Source organism: Dreissena polymorpha, chromosome 10 (genome assembly GCF_020536995.1).
Source record: "Dreissena polymorpha isolate Duluth1 chromosome 10, UMN_Dpol_1.0, whole genome shotgun sequence".
In the NCBI taxonomy this organism is placed as follows: domain Eukaryota; kingdom Metazoa; phylum Mollusca; class Bivalvia; order Myida; family Dreissenidae; genus Dreissena; species Dreissena polymorpha.
In genome coordinates, this window is record NC_068364.1 from 706,786 (window position 1) to 730,227 (window position 23,442).

Consider the following 23,442-nt stretch of genomic DNA (forward strand, 5'->3'; position numbering starts at 1 on the left):
TCTCAACAAGGAGGCATAAATCCATACTCGTGAAATTCTCTTGCTTAGGAATTTTTGCTCCTAAGAAAACACTGTGCGCTTAAAATGATTTAAACGATACATTAGATGAATGGTCACCTGTATGTGGCGATTTCGGTTGGTACGTGTGTAAATCAGCATGATAGCCGTCTGTGTACTGTACATGCACGTAGTAGTTTATAGTTAAAACGTTAAAACCTTGTTTGAGCGTTTGGTCACTGAAATATGAGAACTGTACGTTACAAAGTAAATATATGCACTGAATTGGAGCAATGGTGACGTGCACGTAACATTTTAGATGCACAATATCGATTTTGCATTGTTAAAACCCGTAGAATTCCTTAGTCCGGAAACATTCTAGTTTGAGACTGTTGACAACTGAAACAAGGTCATTGCACGATACACTGTTATTACATGTGCTAAAATTGATATATTGTCTCTTCACGGAACAAATTGAAACGGCACATGACTTAATAAGCGTGGTAGCTGTTGGTTTGTCATACGAGCGCGTAGCAGACGATAGCCTGTGAAAACATATCCTTGAGAATTCTTGATCATGGAACATGAGCACGCACGTTAAAATTTTCTTGAGATTACCATGTTAAGGTAATGAACTAAGATAGCGCTTGTCTGATTAAGCATCGAATCTGCTTGGGTCCCCTACAAGCACTCGTATGTCCATATTCCGGGAAAACCATTGTATGTAACTTTTGGCCACTGAAACATGGGCATTGCATGTTACAAAGTTTAAAAAAGAGATAAACTTGATGAACAGTCATAATTGTACAGCGCGAATTAGACCATTGTCTGATAAAACTCTTGTGTGATACTTTGGGTTTTTGTAACATGAGTACTGCACGTCATGTTCGTAAAAATGCTACATTGTAGGAATCATGGTCACGTATATGACAAATTAAGCGTCATGTGTTTTGTTGCTCTTCCAGTACTGTAGCCGAAGAAATCATAGTTCGAAAACACTTGTCTTGGACTCTTCACAATTGAAACATGAGCATTTTATGTTAACCATTTTGAGTTGCATAATATGCCACGCATACTTGACGAATTTAAACGGTACTTGAATAGTTTGACCTGATAAATAAATCTGTACTTTACGAACACGTTAATACATGTTAACGTGCACGTGTCTTATTTAAAGGCTCATGTCTATAAAAGACTTGTAGCTGTGTTTAAATAATACGAGCCCGTAGAGGTACGAAGTCCGGGAGCGGTCTTCGGGAATGTTTACCACTGCGATATGAGCACTGTACGTTGAAAATTTAATGTAATAATGATTCATACGAATGGTCACGTGCAGCTGACAAATTCAGACGGTTCGTGAATACTTAAGTATATCAGCAAGATAGCTGTCTGTTTTTTTCTTACAAGCACGTAATAGTCAATTGTCCGAGAAAATTATTTTTTTGAAATTTGTACCGACAACATGAATCATGTATGCTATCAATTAAACAAATTCGCTTTACATTAAAGGGGCCTTTTCACAGATTTTGGCATGTTTTGAAGTTTGTCATTAAACGCTTTATATTGATTAATGTAAACATTGGATCTAAAAAGCCCCAGTAAAACATCAGGAATAAAATTTAATAAAGGAAAAAAAGGAGCCCGCAGCAGGGCTCAAACCAGTGACCCCCGGAGTCCTGAAGTAAAAACCAATTAGACCGCTCGGCCATCCTGCCAAGTATGTATGAGAGACGTATTTTATAGTTTATATAAGCAATCTTTGTAGTTTCACAACATTAAACGACAACAACAGAACTCTCCAAATTATTCAATCGTTTCGCAACGCTTTATAATTTTCAGGTTTTTAAATCGTCAAAAGTTGCATATAATGGCTATATTAGACTATGGTAAATGTGCAGTATTACTGTTTCCTCACAAATATCATAATTAAAACAAAACTTTGTGAATCTAAAACAACTTTTTTCAATTTTGTCAATTTACCAAAACGTGAAAAGATCCCTTTAACACAAGGGCTAACTAGAAGGGATAATCACGCCCACTTGATGCATATAGAGCCCTGTGACTATATCAGAGTAATAGCCGTTTGTTTATTCTGTTTTAAAATTTAAATGCGGTAAAGTTTACATGTTATGCGTACATGAAGTCTGATTCACCTGTACGCTCGAATGTCCATGCATTTAACCGAAATCATGCATTCTAATTATAACAGTATGCATTCCTTTTCTGAGTGTGTTTATTAAACTGTATTCAATACTTACGTATCGTGAGCGTCGTCTAGTAAAATCAAGATATCGTCCTTCTTGAAAGAAAGCTCGTTTTCCGATTCCGCGTTGTAGTCACATTGAGCAGTAACGAATTTCTGCATATAAAATTGATCACAATCTGAAAAATAAAACATAAACATTTAAGATCTCTGCAACAAACTATAACACTACTTTTACAGCATTATATGCGCCACAGACCCCCCCCCATGTGCGAAATTCCCAACTTGTTATATTGAGCATTTGACACATATAGTGTTTCGTAATACAATTTAAAGTCATATGTATTCTAACATTCAAGAAAATAACTTCATATCGCTATTTATGTGTGTACAAAGTGTCACGGTATGTTCTTCTTAAAATATAGCCGAAATCAGTTGGTTTAATTAATATTTTAAAAAGAATAAGCTGATATTTACCATTCGCAAAAAATAAGAGCGATGCATTATTCTGTAAACGCATTTTATAAATAACACAACTTTTGTTATCACATCTTATGTTCTTTCCGAGCTATTGCCGTTGTAGTTTTATCAGACAGACGGTCGGGAAGACAGAATAAAGAGAAACACTCCCACCGACAGACACATGGTAAATATAGGCCAACCTATATACGAAGTTTTATGATACATTTTTACGTATTATGTAGGAGTTTTTCAGATGATCAATAATGAGAATAATTATTCGTTGACTTCGTGTTTTATTCGTTTAATGTTAAGGGATTTACAAAACATTAATAGGGACTTATCTTAATTATATATTAGTTACAATGATTGTCAATATGTGATATTCTTCATCACACAAATCAGTCTTATAAACTATTAGATAAACCTATTAATATACCACAGGATGTTATGAAAAGTACCGACCATTAGTCGATGGTATTACAGGTTGTGGTCCAGGTATGGATGCAACTGTCTGCTCAACGGAGCATTGCGTAAGAGGTGCTGGTTGGGTTACTGGTTCACATGGTATTGCGGGTGTATCCTCTACGGGGAATGTCACTCTTGAATTCACTTTTAGCAATCTTTGATTTTGGATATTGGCTTCTTTGCTGAATAAACGTTCAAAAACAAATTAAACTAAGTTAGGGCATCATTAAATACTTAATAAATACATATTTAATTACTATTTAGAAGTTGTTGTCAATTTAATTCAAGGTCATACTAGTGAAGAATTAATTAGCTGTCATTTCGTCGGTATTGCGGGTATATACTCTTCGGAGACAGAGAATCTTGTAAAGACTTATAGCCATTGTTATATTATGTCATGGCTTTTTTTATGAAGTCGTATTTCAAAAACAAATACAATCATCACAATAAAGAGATGCGAAATTAATAATTATAATTAATGTATATTCAATTGATATGTAAAACTTGGCGTTAATTAAATTCAATGCATAATCGTATATACCTACAATAAGAATGTCGGTTCATTATAATTCGATAAACCATTAATATCATTAAATAAGCTTCAGCATGTATTTTACCCTCCAAAATGAAAGTGAATATTTTTAGTAGATCTCGCAACCTTACATGCACATCCTTATTGTTTGTCAAGTTAATCGTTTATAAATAATGCCACAGGAGTTTTTGTTTAATGCTCTTTCTGAATGCTTTAGGAATTGTGATCGTAACATTTGAAAATAACAGGTCTTTGCTAAGGATGTGTAGATACGGTCAGGTCAGTTTTGATATTTCTGAATTGTGATTGCTATATATGTTTATACCAGTATTATAGAATATGTAGCAGCGTTAAAATGTATTGTTTGACATTTTGAAGGATTGACGTGAGAATTACTGTTATATGTGCATTTACTCGACTTTTAAAAATTATTTGACATTCAAATCACATACGGTTGATCAAAATCACCCATTTATTTTTATTAATTTTTTATGGTATGGTACTATCAGACTATCTACTAAATTGTTCAATGCTGCCTAAAATTCTATACAATTAAGAAATAATTTTTAAATATTTCGCTATGTGTGTTTCAAACAACAATTTATGAGCTTTATTTGTAGGACTAAAACCTCTATGGTGTTGTTTATTAAATGTCGATTCAAATGAGTTTTGTTAATAATTTGCTGTTTAAATTAGTACCATCTTTTCCTCTGCTTCGCTCTTGTATGTTACCTCTTTCTGCATTGTTAATGGGTGATTTCATATAGTAAATTGTTTTCTTTGTCATTATTAAAAGCATTCGGGTCCCATCAATAATAAATAAAAACAAGAGATGTGTTTGTCAGAACACAATTCCCCCTTCTGCGCCGTTTTGAAGCCATATATTTGACCTTTGACCTCGAATGATGATCTTCATCTTGATCTTTCACCACTCAAAATGTGCAGCTCCATGAGATACACATGCATGCCAAATAGCAAGTTGCTATCTTCAATATTGCAAAAGTTATTTAAAATGTTAAAGTTTTCGAACGTACGGACTGATGAACGTACAGACAGACGGACGGAGACTATTAATATAACCCTTTAGGAAAAAAATTTGGCGGGGATAAAAAATGGTTGAAGCATAGTATAAACTGAAAATCAGTTTGTTTAGAGTGTGCTAATTCTTAATATCATCCCTGGAAAGGGAGACAATAAAAATCATTGAATTTGTGCATATTAAAATAATAAACAATCCTCTCATTTATTAAAGACCGAATATTTTTCACAAATGTGACAAATACCCATAACATGCTTTGTCATTTCTTTTCAAGGGTTTATGACTCATGAATGACTGAATCATCGGGAATGAAAATGTGTCTTCTACAGCTACTCTTGTGACATATTTCAAAATTTAATTTCAATCTCGTGAAAAAGAGGGAGCAGTTTGCTCCAAATTATACACTTTTATGCATGATTTGCTTTGCCAGATATGCTTAATGGCAAATAACTCAGAAATGTGGGAATCATTTGGCATTAATTAAATAAGGGACATCCACTCTTTATTGTGATGAGATATTTCATAATTGCATGAAAAATATTGAAATGCAGTTCACTTCTCAAACATTTTGTGAGGACTGTGCTTTGAAGGATATTTTCAAAGGCCAATTACTCACAAATGTATGGATTAATGTGTATCCAAAACATGTCTTTTACATATTCTCTTCAATGGTGATGACATATTTGAAATTTCAATTTTACTACAACAGAAATGTGGACAAACTTCCCTCCTAAAACTTGTGCCCGATCAACAAATCAACAGAGTTATTCATTTAAACCCTCATTCTTCAAGCATATGATAAATCAATTGAACCTTTACTATAAGCCACTATTTGGGAATAAGGAGCTTAATGAATGTGTTTTAGAGGTCATTATAGATCAGTCTGCACAGGATAACCACGGGCCACATTTTCTGCTTTAATTTTATGATAGGAATTCTCTTTTTAGCAAAAATCCAGTTAAGGAAGAAATTATTGTCAATGATTAGCCTGTGCAGACTGCACTTTTGACACATGCATAAAGTCCCATTCCCACAGGGCGTGATTCCTATGTATCACATACCCCAAGAACACCTGTGTATCCTCCAGTGCCACGTAGTTGCGGGGCACGTATCCCTCCATCTTCTGGTTGTTGTACTGGAGGCCCGTGTGCTGGGCATAACACCAGTCCTCATCTCTGAAAAAATATCACTCGTTCAGTTCAAATATATTTATTTTAGCTCGATTTCATCAAAAGTCAAAGGCTTATTGAAATGCTCTGCAGTTCTTTTCCTGGATAGATTCAGTACTTATTGTCTTTGTGGATAGTTTAAGAACGCTAAAACAATGGGGACCATACACTTTTCCTCCCAGTCACTAGACAGACACGATATCCACTACATCATGCTATTAGTCCTTTGAATCACCAGAAATAAGGCTACCTTGAATGTAAATCCTGTATAGCCAGACCAGCACATTTCAGTGCTGAGTAGTCATTCATATCATTATATACAAATATTTAAATTTAAAAGTATGCTATGTTGCCAATTGCAATCTTTTATTTCTTACTATTTATACACAAGTTAATTGGAAAGGCTGTGAACATTTGTATTCTAAAGCCCATGTTCACCAAACCCATTCTTAGACCTAACAATAAATAATAAATTTAGTATCAAGAAAAATGCATACAATGTTTGAATATATACAGGCTTCCACTGGTGATTATGTCATTAACATAATGAAGAACGATGCAGATATAGTAGATTGATGCCACGGTCAACTTAAAGTAAAGCAATTGTTGAATATTCCAATTCAAAGAATATTCTTTATTCTAAGACGTCCGGGCCCTGGGTTCTACAAGTATCGCACAATGTGTAAAATTTCAAAAAAACATTTTTGTCAAATTTCATTAGAAGTTGAAGAACATTTATCCGTTTGATCACTCACTCTTCATGTTGGTCAAGTAGTAACAAGATGTCCCCCTCTTTGAAGGAGAGGTCGTTTTCCGTCCTTGCGTTGTAGTCATATAAAGCGTGGACTCGCTTCTGATGCCCTGGTGTGGCTTGTGCAGGTGGAGCTATAAATAGAATTGGGATCATGATATCACTGATGATGTCACTGACTAGCACAAAAATAGAATAGCTTAACATAAAAATTGGATCACATTAAGAAACTGACTTTCTAACCACCCATATTAAAAACTGCCACACAAATGATTAATTCCCATAATGTCAAATGTCAAAATATATGCAGTCAGTTGTAATTTATTTAATAATCATGTTATAAAAAAAATCTGAGTTGAAAAACTGGCAAAACTTCAGCATAGTTTTAAACCATGCAAGTATAAAGATAATCACAATCCAAACCCAGAATTTATGATCATTGACAAACCATTAACTTTACGGGTGGCTAAAACATGAAAACCTATAAACAAATTAATAAAGGATATCATAGGAATAATGGACTTGGACCACAGTCAGGAGGAGTCTAATATCCCAATAGCTCAGGGGTGTATATTGTTTCCAATTAAGTGAAGTCCATAGTAACAATAATAAATATATCAATAATTCCAGAAATTTTAAGGTTAAAAAGGATGTCACGTAATCGTTCATAGCTCATAGACGACACATAATTATAACAACGTTCATTACTCTTAAATTTCCGGTTTGTAGCCTATCATTCAATATCTCGTCATGCGCGTATTGCCAAGATGACGAGTTTTGCATTAACTACCATTTCCTCGTGTCGCGCATGGGACAAGTCCGTCCCTCCCTATTTATGTTGGTTTCTCTGCATAATGTAGGATAAAATATTCAACAACACCATATATCAGTATCTAGTCTAATTAAATGTCTGAATTAACTAATATTTCAGTTATACAAATACGTTGTAATTGCTACATGATTGTGTCTTTTCCATCTGTCCACCTCTAGGTCTAAACGCTAACTGAACTATTTCCCTCTAACATTTGCCCCGTGAAACTCAGTTATGAATCCCATTGGTCAGTCTTCTAAATAAGCTGATTGGCTAGATTACTAAGAATCCCATTGGTCAGTCTATTCATTGTTTGACCAATACAAACATACCCGGCCTTGTGTCAACTATACTATTCTTTAATCTCTCCCTCATCGATAAGTTTATATGTGCACTTTGTGACTGTCATGTTTACTGGCCCTTTTGATAAAATTTTCAATATTTCTTACATGAGGTAAACCCACATATTCCACCTACAATTTCTAACCATAATGTGACAAGGAGTATAACTTTTGTAATTTTTAATGTAGGACCATGAAAATATCACATGCTCAACCTCATATCACAAGAAACAATCCTAGCAAACAATACAAAAGTTTGTCTAGGAACAGACAGACAGAAGGATGGATGGACAGACAGACGTCCATGGTGATAACAGTCTAACCAATTTACTATATATATGGGGTTATACAAACACAAAAACCAGCCATCTTTAGGAAGAAAATTTGCAAGGAATAAAACCATTTCAAGTTTATATCTTATTTGTTCTCAAATCACAACAATATTAAACAAGAGCACCGCATAACGCGTGCTAACGCTCGGCTGTAAGGTGCAGTTTTGAATAAATTAAAGCTTGTCAGAAGAAAAAAAAGAAAGGTAAGTGGCGAGAAGAACTCGTCAACATAGGACGTTTCAAAGTTGTAGGTGGAAGCACTTTGATTTTAGAGCCTATGTTGCAGTTTTATATAAGAGGTCACAGTGACCTTGATCTTTGACCTAGTGACCCAAAAAAGGGTGTGGCATGTAGAACTGATCAAGGTGCATCTACATATGAAGTATCAAAGTTGTAGGTGGAAGGACTTTGATTTTACAGCCTATGTTAAAGCTTTATATAAGAGGTCACAGTGAACTTGGCCTTTGACCTAGTGACCCAAAAATAGGTGTGTTGTGTAGAACTCATCAAGGTGTATCTACATATATAGTTTCAGAGTTGTAGGTGGAAGCACTTTGATTTTAGAGCCTATGTTAAAGTTTTATATTAGAGGACACAGTGACCTGGACCTTTCACCTAGTGACCGAAAACTGGGTGTTGCGTGTGTAACTCATCAAGGTGCAGCTACATATGAAGTTTCAAAGTTGTGGGTTGAAGCACTTTGATTTTAGAGCCAATGTTAAGGTTTTATCACGACGCAGACGGCAGACGCCGGACGGCGGACGACGAGCTGGCTATGACAATACCACAGGTTTTCTCCGAATACAGCCGAGCTAAGAAAATAACAACAAAAGCAATTTAAAGCCTTCGTCATGATGTTATAAAAGTGTCTGATAATACTGTTATATGCATAGATAATGTATCACTCAGAAAGAGGGAAATCAAAGACATCTGAATTGTTTTTGACTTCCTCCTTCTCTTTAACGACTTACGCATAGAAGTCTAGATTAAGAGTAAGGTGTCAAGGTTCAATGGTAGTTTCCGTACCGTCAGAGCAACAATATGAGTATGAGAAAACAACCGTTCTGTTGTACAAAGTACCTTAATGTAGTATTTTGTTATTTTACCACAAAATACCCTATACTTAATCCACTCAAGATGCCTAGCACGTCTCAAATTATGAAAAATCCAAGTACAGAGATTCTTATTAAAACAATGAAATATAAAAGGAATTTCTGTTTTATCCTTAATTTGTGTGCTTAACAATTATAAACATACGTCTCACCACCCTCTGGGAGAAAAGTCCCTCCTGATCTCAATTAAAGTTGCAAAGGCTAACACGTATATAAGAACAAGAATATAAGTGAAACTGTTTGACAATTCCTGATCATCGGAACCTTTCAATGAATGGGTTTCTTTAAAAGCATAGGAACAAACAAAATAGTAATCTAGTACTCTAGGAAGGATCAACCTCTGTAAGTAATCAAACTCAAGTAATAATATAAGAATTCGGGCTTGAATTCAGGCCGGATTGGGCAATGTAATGAATATGGTGTCTGCCTAGCGACCGGAAGGTCATGGGTTGATCCCCAATGTGGGAGCGTTCTTTAGATCTTCTCAAAGACACCAAGTACTGGTTATACCCAGAAAACAGACCCGAGTGTTTCAATAAGCCTTAGGCTTTCAATGCAATGGAGCTAACATAATTAGGTATAAACTTAGGTAATGAAACGTCCTTTTGTAACATCGCCGCAACAACAACATATGATTTAGCAATTCTCAAAGATGACATTAAAGGGACTCGTTCACAGTCTGGTTAAAGGACCATGTTTAACAAACAATTGACGAAGATGAAATAATAATGTATTTATTATGTTTAAAAATAATAAATAACACTCCTGACTAAGAAAACTGCATAATCTGTTGGTTCATTTGCGGATAATCATCATTTGAAATTGGTTAAATAATAAAGCGTTTGTTATGCTTTTCATCGATAATTTGGGAAATACGTTGATAATTATTATAGCTTTTGTTTTGCTAGTGTACATAAAAACCTGCTTGTTATTTTAAACATTATACATTTATACTATAAAATTTATCATTTTATAAATAAAATATGAACAATTATATACAAAATATTCAATTTACAATATACGCATGCGCAATTTGCATTCCTGGGTTTACCACGTGACGATGAAGATCAATCTATGTGCGTTATTTATAGTTAACTCGTAGTAAGCTGGTAGACATACTCAGTAAAATTGTATTACCGAATATACTGAAAATATGAAAACTTAACAATATTTTTCAAGTAATGTAATATACCAGTCGTGATATTTTAATCAATATAAACTAATAATTGTAAAAAAATACGGTATTTTAGAACTTTTCTTTTTTCGTCAATCTGGCTGACTGTCCCTTTAAAGACATTGACAAGAGCTCCTGTTATTAATCTAATTATCGTCCAATGTTCCCATTTTGCTACTAATAAGAGGTGTCGTTCAAAGAAACGAAATACCTTCCATTATTGTCATTTTCAAGAGATTAACAATAATTCCTGTTATTAATCTTATTATCGTCCAATGTTCTCATTTTGATATTAATAAGTGGTGATTTGCAAAGAAACACAATACTTTCCATTATTGTCATTTTGAAGACATTGACAAGAGCTCCTGTTATTCATGTAATTATCGTCAAATGTTTCCATTTTTCTACTTATAAGATCTGTTAAAAAAAACACAATACCTTCCATTATTGTCATTTTAAAATCATTGACAAGAGCTCCTGTTAGACATGTAATTATTGTCCAATGTTTCCATTTTGCTACTAATAAGAAGATCTGTTTAAAAAAAAACACAATACCTAACATTATTGTCATTTTGAAGAAATTGACACGAGCTCCTGTGATTGATCTAATTATCGTCCAATGTTCTCATTTTTATATTAATAAGTGGGGATTTGCAAAGAAACATAATACCTTCCAATATTGTCATTTTGAAGGCATTGATAAGAGCTCCTGTTAGTCATCTAGTTATCGTCCAATGTTCTCATTTTGATATTGACTAGTGGTGATTTGCGAAGAAACACACTACAATCCAATATTGCCATTTTGAAGACATTGACAAGAGCTACTGTTAGTCATCTAGTTATCGTCCAATGTTTTCATTTTGATATTGATAATTGGTGATTTGCAAAGAAAAGAGCTCCTGTAATTTATCTAATTATGTACAATGCTCCCATTTCCCTACTATGAGAAGTGTTTTTTAAACAAACACAATTAACTTCCAATGTGAATTAACCTTATCAACTGTTGGTACATCAGCATACATTATTCTGCATGCATTGATATTTATTTATTGAGTATTAAGAAACAGCAGTACAATTAGCATATACTATTCTGAATGCATTGATATTTATACCCAGGTGTTGATAGCGGCGTGCTGATAGACGCGTGCTGATAGTCATGTGTTGATAGCCACGTTTACTAACATGAATTTAGCAGCCCTGTTTGTTTAGTATTTTATTAATATGTTAATAAACGATTCACTTGAAGTTGTACCAAAAAGCTCTTGTGACTTTAAATTTAAGTTTCCTTCATAATGAGTTATGTTAAAGCAAAATTTTAAAAAACTTTCAGGAATTTACTTTCTTTATATATTATTATTTTTAATTCACCATTGAATTTACACTGGCACTTTTAAATTCTGCCACGCCCATATATTCCTTAAATTATTAAATGTTTGAAATACATTGTGTTTAATATATTTATACAATTCTTTAAAGTTTGTATGTGGCTGAATATGCATGAAATCAGGCTACTTGAAACAAACATGCTTAAAAGAGAGCTTATGACTTTTATTAATAGAGACTATATTTAGAGTTGATTGGGCCTCACAAATTTAAAGAATTTCTTCCCAATTGCATAAAGTATTGTCTATTCCCAAATCATGTCACAAAATTCCTAATTGATAGTTAGTCTTTCAAATTTAAAATCAGATCGCTAAATAAAGACTTGTGAAGGTGAAAACATTTTTACTCAATTTGTTTTGTTTAGAAAACTGTGATTCTATGTACCTTCTATGAATTAATGATATTGATAGTTTTCCACCAAATAAGGTGATTTTTAAGTTGCAATATCAATGTTTGAATGGCACAATTGTAATATATTGACCAAACAAGTAACTGGGATTTTTACTTAACCTGTTCTAATGTACTCTGTCTATCCCAATTAAAACATTAATATGCCTTATAAAATATCTCTGTACCTAGACTACTAAACTTTAACAGGAAAATACGCAGAATGAGGGCGCTTGTTAAGCAGTAATAAAATTGGGATGATATTTTGTATCAAAACACCTCTGTGTACCCATAAAATACTAAATTAAGCACTAACGTGGGTTAGTGTTCATTATAATACATGAAAAGAAGTTCAGAGCTGATTTCATGCACATATTTTCTAAAAGTCATGTCAATTTTAAATGTTTTGAAAATAAAGTTTATACATGAATTTTACAAAAGCAAAAAATGAAGAAAACTGTTTTGACGAATTTATTTTCAGTTGTTAATCCATCCAACCATAAGGTATATTGGGTCCATGGGTTGAACCCTTACATGTATGTAAGCCTTGGGCACCAGGTCCTTAAATGCCATTATGGTACAGACAAGAATAAAAAGAGAAGACTGGAAAAAGAGAAGGTAATGAATCAGAAAAATGGTAAACTTCACCTCAATGCTTGTTATTGATTTTAAGCTTACCTAAGCACCTTGTGCATGATTGGCTGATATTATCATGGAGAACCTTTATTGTCATTAACGATGCAATAGTAATGTCTCAGATAAATCAGTCTTTACTAACGTTGACGGCATTTTGTGAATTTAAATAAGAATTTAGCTGAATCAGCTTAATTCACAGGTTTCTATTATGCATACTGTGGTGTAGCTAGCACTAGCCACGCCTACTCGCAGGACACTCCTCCGGCATAAATTCCTCTTTGAGAGCATGTGTGCTTGACGAGAACGGATGTAAATAAAACCAGAGTGACTATCAATGGTGTTTGTTCATTAAATGTAGTTCCTTTAATGGTGATAAATAGTGTATTCTGTAGAAGAAACACTACAATTGGCGACGAGGATATAAAACGTTCAATTAAATTGTCGTAAATGATGGAAAAAGAAAACGACTATTAGCCCTGATTTGATGTGCATGATGAGCCGTCGGGATAAGCGGCAAACTGGAAACGGTGGTTTCGAGCGTTCGAGCTGTATGTTGTTGGGAAAGGAATTAAAGACAATGACCTTAAACATCCATTGTTGCTTCACATGGCAGGCATGGAAGTACAGGATGTATTCTATACTTTGCCGGAAGGAGTGGGAGCAAACGTTTATGCTAGAGCCGTCGATGCGCTAGGCAAGCATTTCGCGCCACAAGCGAATGTTCCTTACGAAAAACATATGTTCCGGAAGTTAGATAAGTCGCCGACAGAATCCGTCGATCAATATATTACATGGTTGCGACAGAAAGCAGAGACGTGTGAATTTGAGAACAGATGAACAAATTAGAGATCAGGTGATTGAAAAATGCATCTCAAGTGAACTAAGACGGAAACTTCTCCAAAAAGGACTTGATTTAGCCCTTACAGAATTGCGTTTTATTGCGAGAACATTGGAAAATGCCGAACATCAGGCAAGATGCATTAAGCAAAACCCACAGTCGGTTAACACAACAACAAACCGAACAACAAAAGGTACGTTTACACGGAAAAATCATGTACAAAATGACGTTCAGTGTTTTAAATGTGGGAAACGGGGTCATGTTGCAAAAGACAGCACGTGTCCGGCGCGTGGAAAGCACTGCAATAAGTGTGGCAAGGTAGGACATTTTGCGATTAAATGCCGATCGGGTGAAAAGTCGAAATAGAAGCCGCAAACTGTGCGTCAAGTTGGGAACACAACAGACGACGGACATTTCACGTTTACTGTACAAAACAAGTACCCGACAGCAACATCGATAATGGTAGAAATTGGTGGTGTACAAATAAAGGCGATAATTGATTCCAGTTCCAGCTGCAACAATGTGGATAGGAAAACGTGGGAGTTCTTGAAACGGAATGACATACAATGCACGGACGAGCCAAGGAAACCAGAACTGTATGCCTATGGATTTAAGGAACCACTGAAGACTGCTGGTATATTTTGGAAACGGTTATTTACAAGGATGTAGCGGTAGATGATGCAGAATTTGTTGTCATTGAGGGATCTGGACAGTCCTTATTAAGCTGGGATACAGCTATTCGACTTGGCGTTCTTTAAATAGTGCGTCAAATGGAAACCCCAGAAATATCAGATGTTGTTAATAATTACAACGAATTATTTGCGGGACTTTATCAACTTGAAGTGCCCATTGATCAGGCTGTAAAACCTGTAGTACAACCGACCAGACGTGTACCATATCAGGTACGGGAGAAGTTGGAAGCTAAAATCAAAGAATTACTCAACTCAGACGTCATTGAACTCGTAAGTGGACCGTCGAAGTGGGTGTCCCCTGTCGTCATAATACCAAAGAATGATGGCGACATTCGACTTTGCGTTGACATGAGGCAGGCAAACAGAGCCATACAAAAGACTAGGTATCCGATACCAACAGTTGACGAAGTGTTGCAGAAAATGAATAACAGCAAGTATTTCAGCAAACTGGACATTAAAAACGCGTATCATGAAATTGAACTGTCCCCAGAATGGCGAAAAATCACAACGTCTACAACACACAGTGGACTATAGAGGTATAAACGTTTAATGTTTGGAATAACATGTGCTCCAGAAATGTACCAGATGATTTTGCAAAAAACATTGCAAGGCTGTGAGGGTGTTAACAGCATTGCCGATGACATTATTGTCCATACTGCCACGATAGAACAACATTATAAGTGTTTAAATAATGTTCTACGTGTACTGAGAGACAAAGGGTTTACACTAATGCCTCGGTCACACTGTCACGAATAAGAGCTACGAACGAGCTACGAATACTTTTCGGCCCAGTTCGTAGCTATCCTTACTGGACCGTACTTGATCCGTGATCAGTCGTAGTAGTTTTTGGATGTCCGTAGCGACTCTTGACAAATTTTAAACATGTTCAAAAAATGCTACGAATGTATCGACCGTAGCGTATCCGTAGCAGTCCGTACTAAACCGTACTGATCCGTACTAGTTCGTAACGACACCGTAGTCGTCCGTACATTTTCGTATGCCCAAAGATTTTTAAGGACTTCTACGGATTGATACGAAGAACTACGGAGCGGTACGGTTACGCTACGTATTAGCTATGATTAGTCCACGGATATACTACGGAAAGCCACGGTTCCAGTGCGTTGTACTACGGATAGGCTGGAATTTGCACGATCTTCTACGATGTACTACATTTCAGCACGAAACAGTACGGACATGTACGGTCCAATACAATAAATTACTACTGAAATGCATCATAGAAATTAAAGCAACCATACTTGCATTTGTTGAGATCTCAATCATGAACCGCCAGCAAATTGCGTTTGCGATAAATGTGTTACACTTGGATATTGATATGGCACAAAAAAACGTGGTCGAGCTGCTTGACGATATGCACAGAGGTAGTGATGATTCAATATCGTATAACTAGTAAAGCTTTGTGCTAAAGGTTACTTATTTTGAAAATATAAGAATTTGAACTTACTAGTAATACATTTTTTTATTTGCAGGTGTCTGCCCGTTATGCCTTTTGAATCTTGCTATTACTTTTACGTGATTTAATAATTGTTAAATTAATAGCCGACATAATAAAATACAAAATTAAAAATACTTTCCTAAGAATAATATATATTTGTACATCAATAATTGCATACTTTATCAGGTCAGAGAAGAAAAGGGAGGTGGTGGAAAAGTGACTGGCTTTTAAGACGACCCGCTCTCGGCCAATACGAGACTTTGGTGGCCGAACTGATGGCTGAAGATCCGACTTTTATAAACTTCACCAGAATTGGGCCTGATATGTTCCATGATATGTTCCATGAGCTATTACAGGTCGTTGGTCCCAGGATCACGAAGAACTACACCTGGCTCAGACAGTCCATCAATCCAGATTTGAAGTTGGCAATTACCTTAAGGTTCTTGGCCACAGGGGACATTTACCGTACATTAATGTATGGGTTTCGTGTTGCATACAATACGATATGTAGTATTGTACGGGACGTTTGTGAGGCCATACTTTCAGCATATGCTGGGGATGTTATCCAGACTCCTACTGAGCCTGAGGAGTGGAAGGCCATAGCCGATCAGTTCGCGGCTAAATGGCAATTTCCACGCGACATTGGAGCTCTAGATGGGAAACATGTAGCTATACGATGTCCCAAGAACGGTGGCTCATTATACTATAACTATAAAGGTTACCATTCTGTTGTGCTGATGACCCTTGTGGACGCCAATTACCAATTCATATGGGTAAATATTGGATCGCAAGGAGGATGGTCCGACGCACAAATCTGGAATCAAAGCGACCGCAAGTTTGCAATCGAAAGGGGGTTGATTGGCATGCCAGAAGCAACACCTCTTTCAGGTGACGACATACCAATAGGATACTATATCATCGCAGATAATGCATTTGCCATGAGGACATGGCTCATGAAGCCATTCTCTCGACGAGGCATTGAGAAGGACGAGCGAATTTTTAACTATCGCCTGTCTAGAGCCAGGATAGTTGTGGAGAATGCTTTTGGTATTCTCGCTAAGCGCTTCCGATGCTTAATGTCTATTCTGCCACAAAGACCAGACACGGTTAAATCGATAGTTCTCGCATGCGTGTAGTTTTTACATATTAATTTTTTTTAAATGCACATGTGTTTACATAGAATTACAACAATGTTTATAACACGTACATGTTCAAATGGGATTGGAACGAAAGACACGGTCTTATAGAGTTCTTCTCCCTGGCCTTCACAATATATATAGGATCTGGCAAGAGTTGTCATATCATACCATATTTTATTAAACGAGTTCAGGAATTGTGTTAGTAAGCGAGCCTGGACGAGTTTAATAAAATATGGTATGATATGACAACGAGTGTCAGATCTTTTTTATCACATGCTTTTAAATGAGCAAATTTAATAAATATTTACGCAAACATAATGATAAATCTCGAATATTGTTTACATTTCCTGTTGTCATTTGGAATGCCTCGGCTTTTACAAAGCAAAATAACAAAATGCGATTGGTCAATAAACGAAAACTAAGCCAATGAAACGCTTACAAATGTTGAATTACACATGTGTAATATACAAAAATATGTTATGGTTGTATTCAGAGCTACAGATAAGGTGCGTATTTGCGTAAATACCCAATGTAAAATTGTCGATTACGCATACAAAAATAAAACTCTGCGTACCGAAACCCAATTGAAATTGCTGATTACGCATATCGCATTTTTCCTCTGTGTAACAAGTAAATCTGTCCCGGAAATACCCGGGTCCGAATACCCGGACTCTTTGGGTTTCGTCCAAGCGCTTTCAGTATAACCTTCATCGCAATAATATGTTTGGAAGAAGGCGTCTATGTAACTACGTGTTATTGTTGTGAAAATGTCGAATCCACGAGGCTGTAAAAAGGGAAATATCGTAGCCCAGGCACAAAAAAACTCAATTTTAAGTTATTTAACCACGAGCAAAACAAAATCAGAAGCGGAAAATATAGTGAAACTAATTCTTGACGATATTGTGTCGGAGGCAAGCGCTGACAGTGCTTACATTGTAAGAAAACTGGTGGAAAAAATTGTCGAACTTTTTTTTAAATCAAGACTGTATATTATGGATACATCTACATAATTACACAAGATCTCTGAAACTAATCAATTAAGAGTGTAACTTCAACCAGCTCATTCAGGTGAAAATTTAAGACAATGAAAATACCCAATTTTAATACAAAAATACCCAATGGTCAATTAAAGTAGTGGGTACAGACTTGTTTTGTACCCAACTGAAAATGAAAATACCCAATTGAACTCAAAAGTAGTGGGCATTTACTCAATTAGTCAGAAAATGTATCTGGAGCTCTGGTTGTTTTACATTGGAAACAGGGTATAGCATGTGATAAAATGGAGTAAGATATCCTGGTGATCAGAACATTCAATTGGACCAAGAAGACGATGCCCACGAAGTCATTACAGGGGCTTGGAGAGAAGGGTTTCACATGGATAATTTGCAGGTTCCAAGAGGTGGAAATCTTGCCACTTTCCGTGGAAAACAAGAGAGGCTCTACTTTAAACACTACTTCAACACTATTTGATCTGTGGAGTGGCGGTTGGTTCCTCCCGGCTCTTGGTTTTTGATGGAGGAGGTAGACTCTTCCCCAGACACGGCTGATTCCATTATTTCTGTTACGCGCTGTTGCTGTCGCTTGCATGTTCTCTTTTTGGGAGGCATTTTGTGTATGACAATACAAGAGGCTGTGAGCGCAATGTTCAATCGTAGTTCGTTTCTACCTGTCCGTACCAGTCCGTCGCAAATCCCACTGCTTCGTAGCGGACCGTTCTAGTTCGTACTTACCCGTACTAGACTGTAGCTGATCCGTAATTAGATCGTACTGATTGGCGTAGCATCGTACATAATCGTACCAGACCGTAGCGGATTATTGGTTTGATCGTACCGATTCGTGGCGCTCCGTACTAAATCGCGTCGATCAGTAGCAGTCCGTACCTTTCCTTGTTCGTTTTCCAACATTTTGATGGTAGATTCGTCGAAATCCGTACTCACATCGTTGTGCTCCGTACTGAAATCGTAGCGGCCTACGCATTTTAACAATTTCGTAGTCATTCGTAGCCGATTGAATCGTAGCTCATTCGTAGCTCTGGTTCGTGACAGTGTGACCGAGGTATAAACAAGGAAAAATGTCAATTTTACAAGAATAAATTAGTGTTTATGGGTCATAAGCTGTCTGAGAGAGGGATATGGGCAACGCAGATCAAGGTCGATGCTGTAGTAAACGCGCCTGAGCCGCGAAACGCGAGCGAGGTTCGAAGTTTCCTCGGTCAAGTGAATTTTAGCGCAAGATTCATACCGAATCTGTCTACGATTTCCGCGCCGTTAAATGATCTGTTAAGAAAGAAAACGGTGTTTAAATGGGGTCAGTCTCAGCAGGACGCGTTCAAAGAATTAAAAAAAAGGCTAGCATGTGCCGAAACATAAGGGTATTACGATAAAACCGCGCCGACAAAGGTCATAGTCGATGCGAGTCCAGTAGGACTAGGTGCTGTGCTCGTGCAGGTTAAAAATGGCGAAAACCGCGCAATAAGTTATGCCAGTAGGAGCTTAACTTATGTTGAGAGGAGATACTGACAAACTGAAAAAGAGTGTTTAAGCGTAGTGTGGGCATTAGAGCGTTTTCATCCAGGGCTTTATGGTATCGAGTTCGAGCTTCTTACTGACCACAAGCCACTTGAATACATTTACGGACCAAGGTCAAAACCTTGAGCGATGGGGTTTTAGGCTGCAACCGTACCGATTTACGGTTAAACATGTGTTCAATAGAGACAGCACACGTGGCGCTTACCCCGCGGATGCTAGTAAATTTCAATTAAACTGACATGTGTATCATGCTCCGGGTGTCAAATGGCTTATAAAATGGAATTGATTAACAGCCAGTTTGGTTGCTCGTAAATGTCAAGTTAACGATTAAGGGGAATTGTGTGAGAACATTGCACGTACTTTGTGAGAACATTGCACGTACTAGCGGCATGCTATTTTATTTTCATTGATAAAATGTTTTCATTTGTGATGTTTTGTTTTGTTTAAATAACGTTTAGATTGTTTGATAAATGCATGGTGTAATTTGTTATTATGAATTGTTTGTGAACGTGTGGGTTTATGTTTAGAGTATGTTTTTGTAGATCATGCATTATTTGGTTTGAAAAAAAAGGAGGGATTGTGGTGTAGCTTGTACTGGCCACGCCTACTCGCAGGACACGCCTTCGGCATGAATGCCTCTTTGATAGCATGTACACCAGACAGACTGTTTTGTATGCTCGACGAGAACGGATGTAAATAAAACCAGTATCAATGGTGTTTGTTCCTTAAATGGAGTTCTTTTAATGGTGATAATTAGTGTATTCTGTAGAAGAAACACTACACATACAAACTTTGATACTTCAATATAGCACATTGGCCATGTTATGCCAAATTTTACGGGGTAATGATGGACAGAGGATTTCCAAATTATCCATAAAATGACGTCGATTTCAGTGCAGAACTTCAACATAAAAGTTTTGTTCTTTTTCTCTAGTCTTATACACAGATACATATAAGATTTAGTTCTTTAAACTTAGTAAAATTTAAACAGTGATCCGATCATTCAATGAAGAGTAAACAGTTACCCTTTGTTTTATACAGACTAACATTATGATTAAATTAAGCTTTCAGCGTCTGTTCTAAAAGAATAATTTGTCTAAAGATTTGTCAAAACTGAAATCTGTGTCATATCAGATCAAATATTCATGTTCATGCACATACATTTAAACAGGCATGAACATACTTTCAGGCAAAGAAAGTTAGCACTTAGCAACATTCATATGCTAAAAAGGAAACAAGGCATGCAGTGCAGCCGTCCAAAAATGGACTGTCCTGCTACCATCATTCTGAAGGAAGTGTTGATATTCACCCCAGAAGAAATTAATTGTTTTGTTGTTTCTTTTATTTCATTATTTACCCACAAGCATTTCAAAACATTAAATTTATATTGTATTATTGCAATCGCAAAACTTTCGAAAAAAATCATAATATTGCATCAATGTACAAAAATAGTTTAACAACTGGTTATATAATCGACTTATTACAAAATGTACATTTGTATCCTTTGTGTTAAATTTATACCTCTTAAACTTCCCATAAAGAAGATATGATTGCAATTAAATCAAACATCTACGTCCCATCATGTTTGCGCCATTATTTGTTTTCATCACTGTATTGGTTGTCAACATTATGTCATTTAATAATACAAGTGAACATCAAGCGAGCTGGAAAAAAGATGGCTGCTTCTAGTGTGAAGAGTGACCTTAGCAAAGGCATCAAGAAGATTATGGTGGTGTTTCTCAACATCAAACACAAATACCATACAGTTTGAAAGGTACTTATACATGAAGTAACACTCTGTAAAGTTAAACTTTTGTTGTTTCATTTGCTGTAACATGTGAATTTATTGGATTGTGCTTGCCAGAAATTTTCTTAAAACAGCCACAGTTGGTGGGTGTATGTGCGTGCAGGCGTGCGTGATGTGTGTGTGCGTGCATCCAAACATAGCTTGCCAGATCTGTATCTTTGTCCTTCATCATGCAAATTAAAATTACATATTACCATCAACACACAAGTGTTGGGATTAACATACCTATACTGGCCTCAAAGGTTAATGTTATGCTTGGAGGTCAAAGGTCGATATTGGCCATAAAACAGCCTGTCTGGACTGAAGTTTGAAATTCATTATACAATTATACAATCACTTTTCACAAATGGCCTCACGAGGAGAAGGGTTGTCATGTCAGACAATTGTCTCTCTGCCTCAAAGGTAAAGGTGTTCTAAGGGGTCAAAGGTTAAATATGGTAATAAAAGAGCCTGCCCTGTTACTGTGTGATTCATAATGCATATTTAAAATAAATTTCTATCACGACTTCATGCTCTCAAACATTGGTTGCATAATAAAAATCAACAACACTTACTTATATTATAAACAGATGTTGCTTATGACTAAATGTATTTTTGAATCACCAAAATTTGAGTTTGTAATATATTTTGAAGACACGTTTGGGTGGTCATGTTTGCAAAATACAAGTTTATATTAATGACCGCTTTGTGATGATTAAACACAGCATTGAAATAGTTGAAAATAATATTGAAATTGTTTATTTTATCTTCAACAGAATGCTGGGCTATCCCAACGAATATACAGCGACGTGGCGACCATGATAAAACAACTGGTAGTGGAGGATTGCGTTGCATCTGTGGAGGAAATGCAACGCCATCTGACCTGTGAAGAATGAGGTCACACAAACTCCGTCAAGGACTAATCGAAGATTTGTCCCTTCCAAAAAGGCTTGCGCTACCATATTAACAAGGTGGCAAACCTTGGTTGTCAAAGCAATGACGACCAAGGCAACTTAGTTGAGCTAGTGAGTGTTCTAAGTGTCTAATAAACAGTTACTTGAATGAAGTGATTTATATGTCAACTCTCTTAAAGGGACGTTTTCACAGATTTTGGCATGCTTTACTTCTTTATAATGTTTTGAAGTTTGTTATTAAATGTTTTTGATAGATAAATGTAAACTTCGGAACTAAATAGCTCCAGTATAAAACAAGAATAAAATTAAAGTAAATGTAAACATCAGAACTAAACAGCTCCAGTATAAAACAAAAATAAAATTGAACAAAGAAAAAAAACAGGTCCCTTTAATGATATAAAATGTTATTCCAATATATTATCATGAAATCGAAATGTTGGTATTTGTTTGTGTGCACACTTAGGGTAATGTATTTACAAAGCATCAAAGAAAATATGTAAAGGCGGCATTTTTAAATGCATGTAGTCATGCTGTAGCAATTTTATAATATTTACTAATTAGCAAACTGTCTTAAATGTTGATATCAACAGATTAAATCCTATAATATTTAAAGTATTGAAATAAATTATGTACACATATTTATATTCATCAGTTCGAATCCCATTATATTTATATATCAGTGTAAAAATAAAAAATCTTTTATTTTAAATTGATAAATAAAGGATTCAATGGCTGACATTTGAATTGTTTTAATAAATATGTACAGTTACTGAATGACATGCAAATAATGCTTAGCTGTTTAGTTTTAAGCTTAAATAATTTTTCGTTTTCTTTAAGACCTTATGTTATTGTGAAAGTTGATGTGCTAAAATTACACCCACAAGAGTGCGTTTCATTTGTGTGCATTTATGAGATATACCATAGTCTGACTAAAAATGATTGTCTTTTAACAAAACAATTCAGCATGAATAATGTCCGACATTCCATTATGACACCAATTTTGATACAAAAGTAAAGGATTGACAATCTGTTGTGTATTTTGACATTTGGGCCTTGTTAGTTATAGATGAAAATTATTATGCGGATAAGTGATTATAAACCGTAAAAAATTGCCCTTCGATTGCAAATATGGTCTTAACCTTGATGCTATTGCGTGATATGTAAAATGAAAGTTTTGCGCATGCGTGAACATGGCGGGTTAAAATTGTAAAGGAGTAAAATTAAATCAAAAAAAGTTGAAAGTTTAAGGAAAAAAACGTGGTAATAATGAAAGTGTTTAAGTGAACATTTGGATTATT

The 23,442-nt window shown here is 35.7% G+C and overlaps 2 protein-coding genes across 4 annotated transcripts in view; both read right to left on the reverse strand.

Moving 5' to 3' along the window:
* The window catches only part of LOC127848717 (blood vessel epicardial substance-like), a 273,254-nt gene that overhangs the window by 82,011 nt on the left and 167,801 nt on the right, over positions 1-23,442 (reverse strand). The window lies entirely within an intron of this gene.
* The window catches only part of LOC127848698 (tyrosine-protein kinase FRK-like), a 98,327-nt gene that overhangs the window by 50,220 nt on the left and 24,665 nt on the right, over positions 1-23,442 (reverse strand). For 2 of the 3 annotated variants that reach the window (XM_052381297.1, XM_052381294.1), the window contains exons 3-6: positions 6,623-6,752; positions 5,760-5,873; positions 3,125-3,309; positions 2,256-2,379 (exon numbers count right to left, since the gene is read on the reverse strand). In XM_052381297.1, the coding sequence (XP_052237257.1) occupies positions 2,256-2,379; positions 3,125-3,309; positions 5,760-5,873; positions 6,623-6,752 (553 nt within the window). Of the gene's footprint in view, positions 1-117; positions 237-2,255; positions 2,380-3,124; positions 3,310-5,759; positions 5,874-6,622; positions 6,753-23,442 lie in introns of all 3 variants that reach the window. The other variant, XM_052381296.1, reaches the window with a different exon arrangement.